The sequence below is a fragment of the Orycteropus afer genome, unplaced genomic scaffold, assembly GCF_000298275.1.
Source record: "Orycteropus afer afer isolate SDZICR_OR568_19922 unplaced genomic scaffold, OryAfe1.0 scaffold00541, whole genome shotgun sequence".
NCBI classification, from domain to species: domain Eukaryota; kingdom Metazoa; phylum Chordata; class Mammalia; order Tubulidentata; family Orycteropodidae; genus Orycteropus; species Orycteropus afer.
Window position 1 is genome coordinate 1,490,571 of NW_006922128.1, and position 2,136 is coordinate 1,492,706.

Here is a 2,136-nt window from a genome sequence, read left to right on the forward strand (position 1 = left end):
AGGATTAGCCTCTGTGCGCTATGCTTGATCTGTCCACTTTCACCCAAGAAACTGACCTGGCAGCAAGTTCTTGACTCAGGTGGGGGGTTTTTGTTAGTGAGACATTCCTCACTCTGGGTAACATCAAACACCTGAAGGGTACTCCCACAGAAACACAATGTAACATCACTTCAAAACAGCACAGTCACACAGTATCAGACAGCTCTGACTACAGGGGTGGGGCACTCACAAGCGGTAAGAGGGACGACTCCCAACCAGGCAAAGGCCACGAGTGTGTAGTGGAACCAGTACCGTATCGCGGTGCCGATACTCGTCACCAGGCCGGCAAAGATGTCTTGGATGGGCAGCCGTGAAGGCATATCTGGGGAGTAAACTGTAGAGGAAAAATACACTTAGCTTCATGCAGCTTTAAAACAGTGTCATTCGTAAACATACAAGAGGCACGGAGAGCTACCTTAACCCTCACATCTACGCTACACTGAGAATTCTTCTGTACAAAAAAGGTAACGTGAACCCAAAAGTTACAATAACGTCCCATTTAACCACAAGTCATGAACATTTTTGTGGACACCAACAAAAACAGCCTCTGAGCAGGACGGTCACCAGACACTCCCACCCTCCACTCGCTCTGTCCTTCACGCACGACCCTGAGCCTCGGGCAAAGCTGCGTGCAAGCAGGTTAACGTTCAAACAGCACGACCTGTTTTCCCAAACTACACAGATGGGGTCAAGCAAACAGGAGCAAAGGTGACAGTGGTGGGCTGTTACCAAGAGCCAAGGCTAAGCACTGGGAAAACAGAGCCACCTGGCCCACAGCAAACAGGCCAACGCTGGCCCCTGCCACGTTCGCCTGAACATCTCAGCCAAACCCTTCAATCCCACATGGTCACTGCAGGCCCCCCACCTCTGTGCAAAGGGCAGCCCACAATACTGAGGAGGGGAAAGGGTCCACCATACTTCAGAAAGCACCTTCTGAAATGGTCCCAGTAAACACCACTGCTTAACGCAGGGCTTTCCCTCCCGGACCCTCAAAGAACATTCCGGAGGGACAAACACCTCTTTCTCAACTCCTCACACAGGGATCATGATACTCAAGGTTTAAAAATCAGTGCCCTATCCTGCATGAGGGCACCGTCACCACACCACTCACAGCTGAGCACTGAGGAGCCCACAATGAACACACAGCAACCTTTCAGAACACACAACATCAGCAAGCCAACAGGTCCACAGACAGACAAAGTAAGGCGTGAGCCGTATCAACAGAGACCTGTGAGCAACAGAGAAAACTGAGGACACAAGGGCCAAGTGAAACCACAGGGGGCCAACAAACCCCACTGGCCCCAAAGGACAAACCCACATCAGCGGGTCCTACCATTCAAGCTGCACAGAGACACTCAAGTCATGCCACACGGGACACCAGGTCACCACCCAGTCACGCCACACAGGGACACTGGTCACCACTCAGTCACACTGCACAGGGACACCCGGTCACCGCTCAGTCACAACGCCCAGAGCTCACAAGAGACACCTGATCACCACTCAGTCAAGCCACACAGGTAGACCTCAGTCACACCACACGGGGACACTTGGTCACTGCTCAGTCACTTTACGATTTAACCAACCTTCACAAAAATACTCAGTCACTGGCCACCAAACCTCCATGAGGATACTCAGTTGCTACTCAAACCAGGTTCACAAAGACACTCACTGACCAGTCAACCAACTTCAGCAAGGGCTCAGTCACTGGCCATTCAAGCTTCAGTAACAGACTCAACTGCCAATCAAGCTTCACGAAGACCCTCAGAAGTCAGTCAGTCAACCTGACCAAGATACGCGGTTACTGTTCAATCAACCTTTACGAAGATACTCATTTACTGCTCGCAGTTTAAGGACTTTTGGGGGCGTAGTGAGTAAGACATCTGGCTGCTAATGAGGAATGTCAGCATTTCAAACCCCCAGCTGCTCCAAGGGAAGATGAGGAGGAATCTACTTCCATAAAGATTTACAACCTTGGAAACCCAACGGGGTCACTATGAGTTGGAATTGACTTGATGGCAGTGGGTTTGGTTTTACTCAGAAGTTTGCCAAAACTCTAAGATCTGGAAAGCTTTCACGTTCTACAGAAAATTAAGGGAT

At 50.5% G+C, this 2,136-nt stretch overlaps 1 protein-coding gene across 1 annotated transcript in view; it reads right to left on the minus strand.

Moving 5' to 3' along the window:
* MARCHF6 (membrane associated ring-CH-type finger 6) overlaps positions 1 to 2,136 on the minus strand; it is a 57,991-nt gene that overhangs the window by 48,478 nt on the left and 7,377 nt on the right. The window contains exon 4 of the mRNA XM_007955811.1: positions 230 to 373. Coding sequence (XP_007954002.1) covers positions 230 to 373 — 144 coding nt within the window. The remainder of the gene's footprint in view (positions 1 to 229; positions 374 to 2,136) is intronic.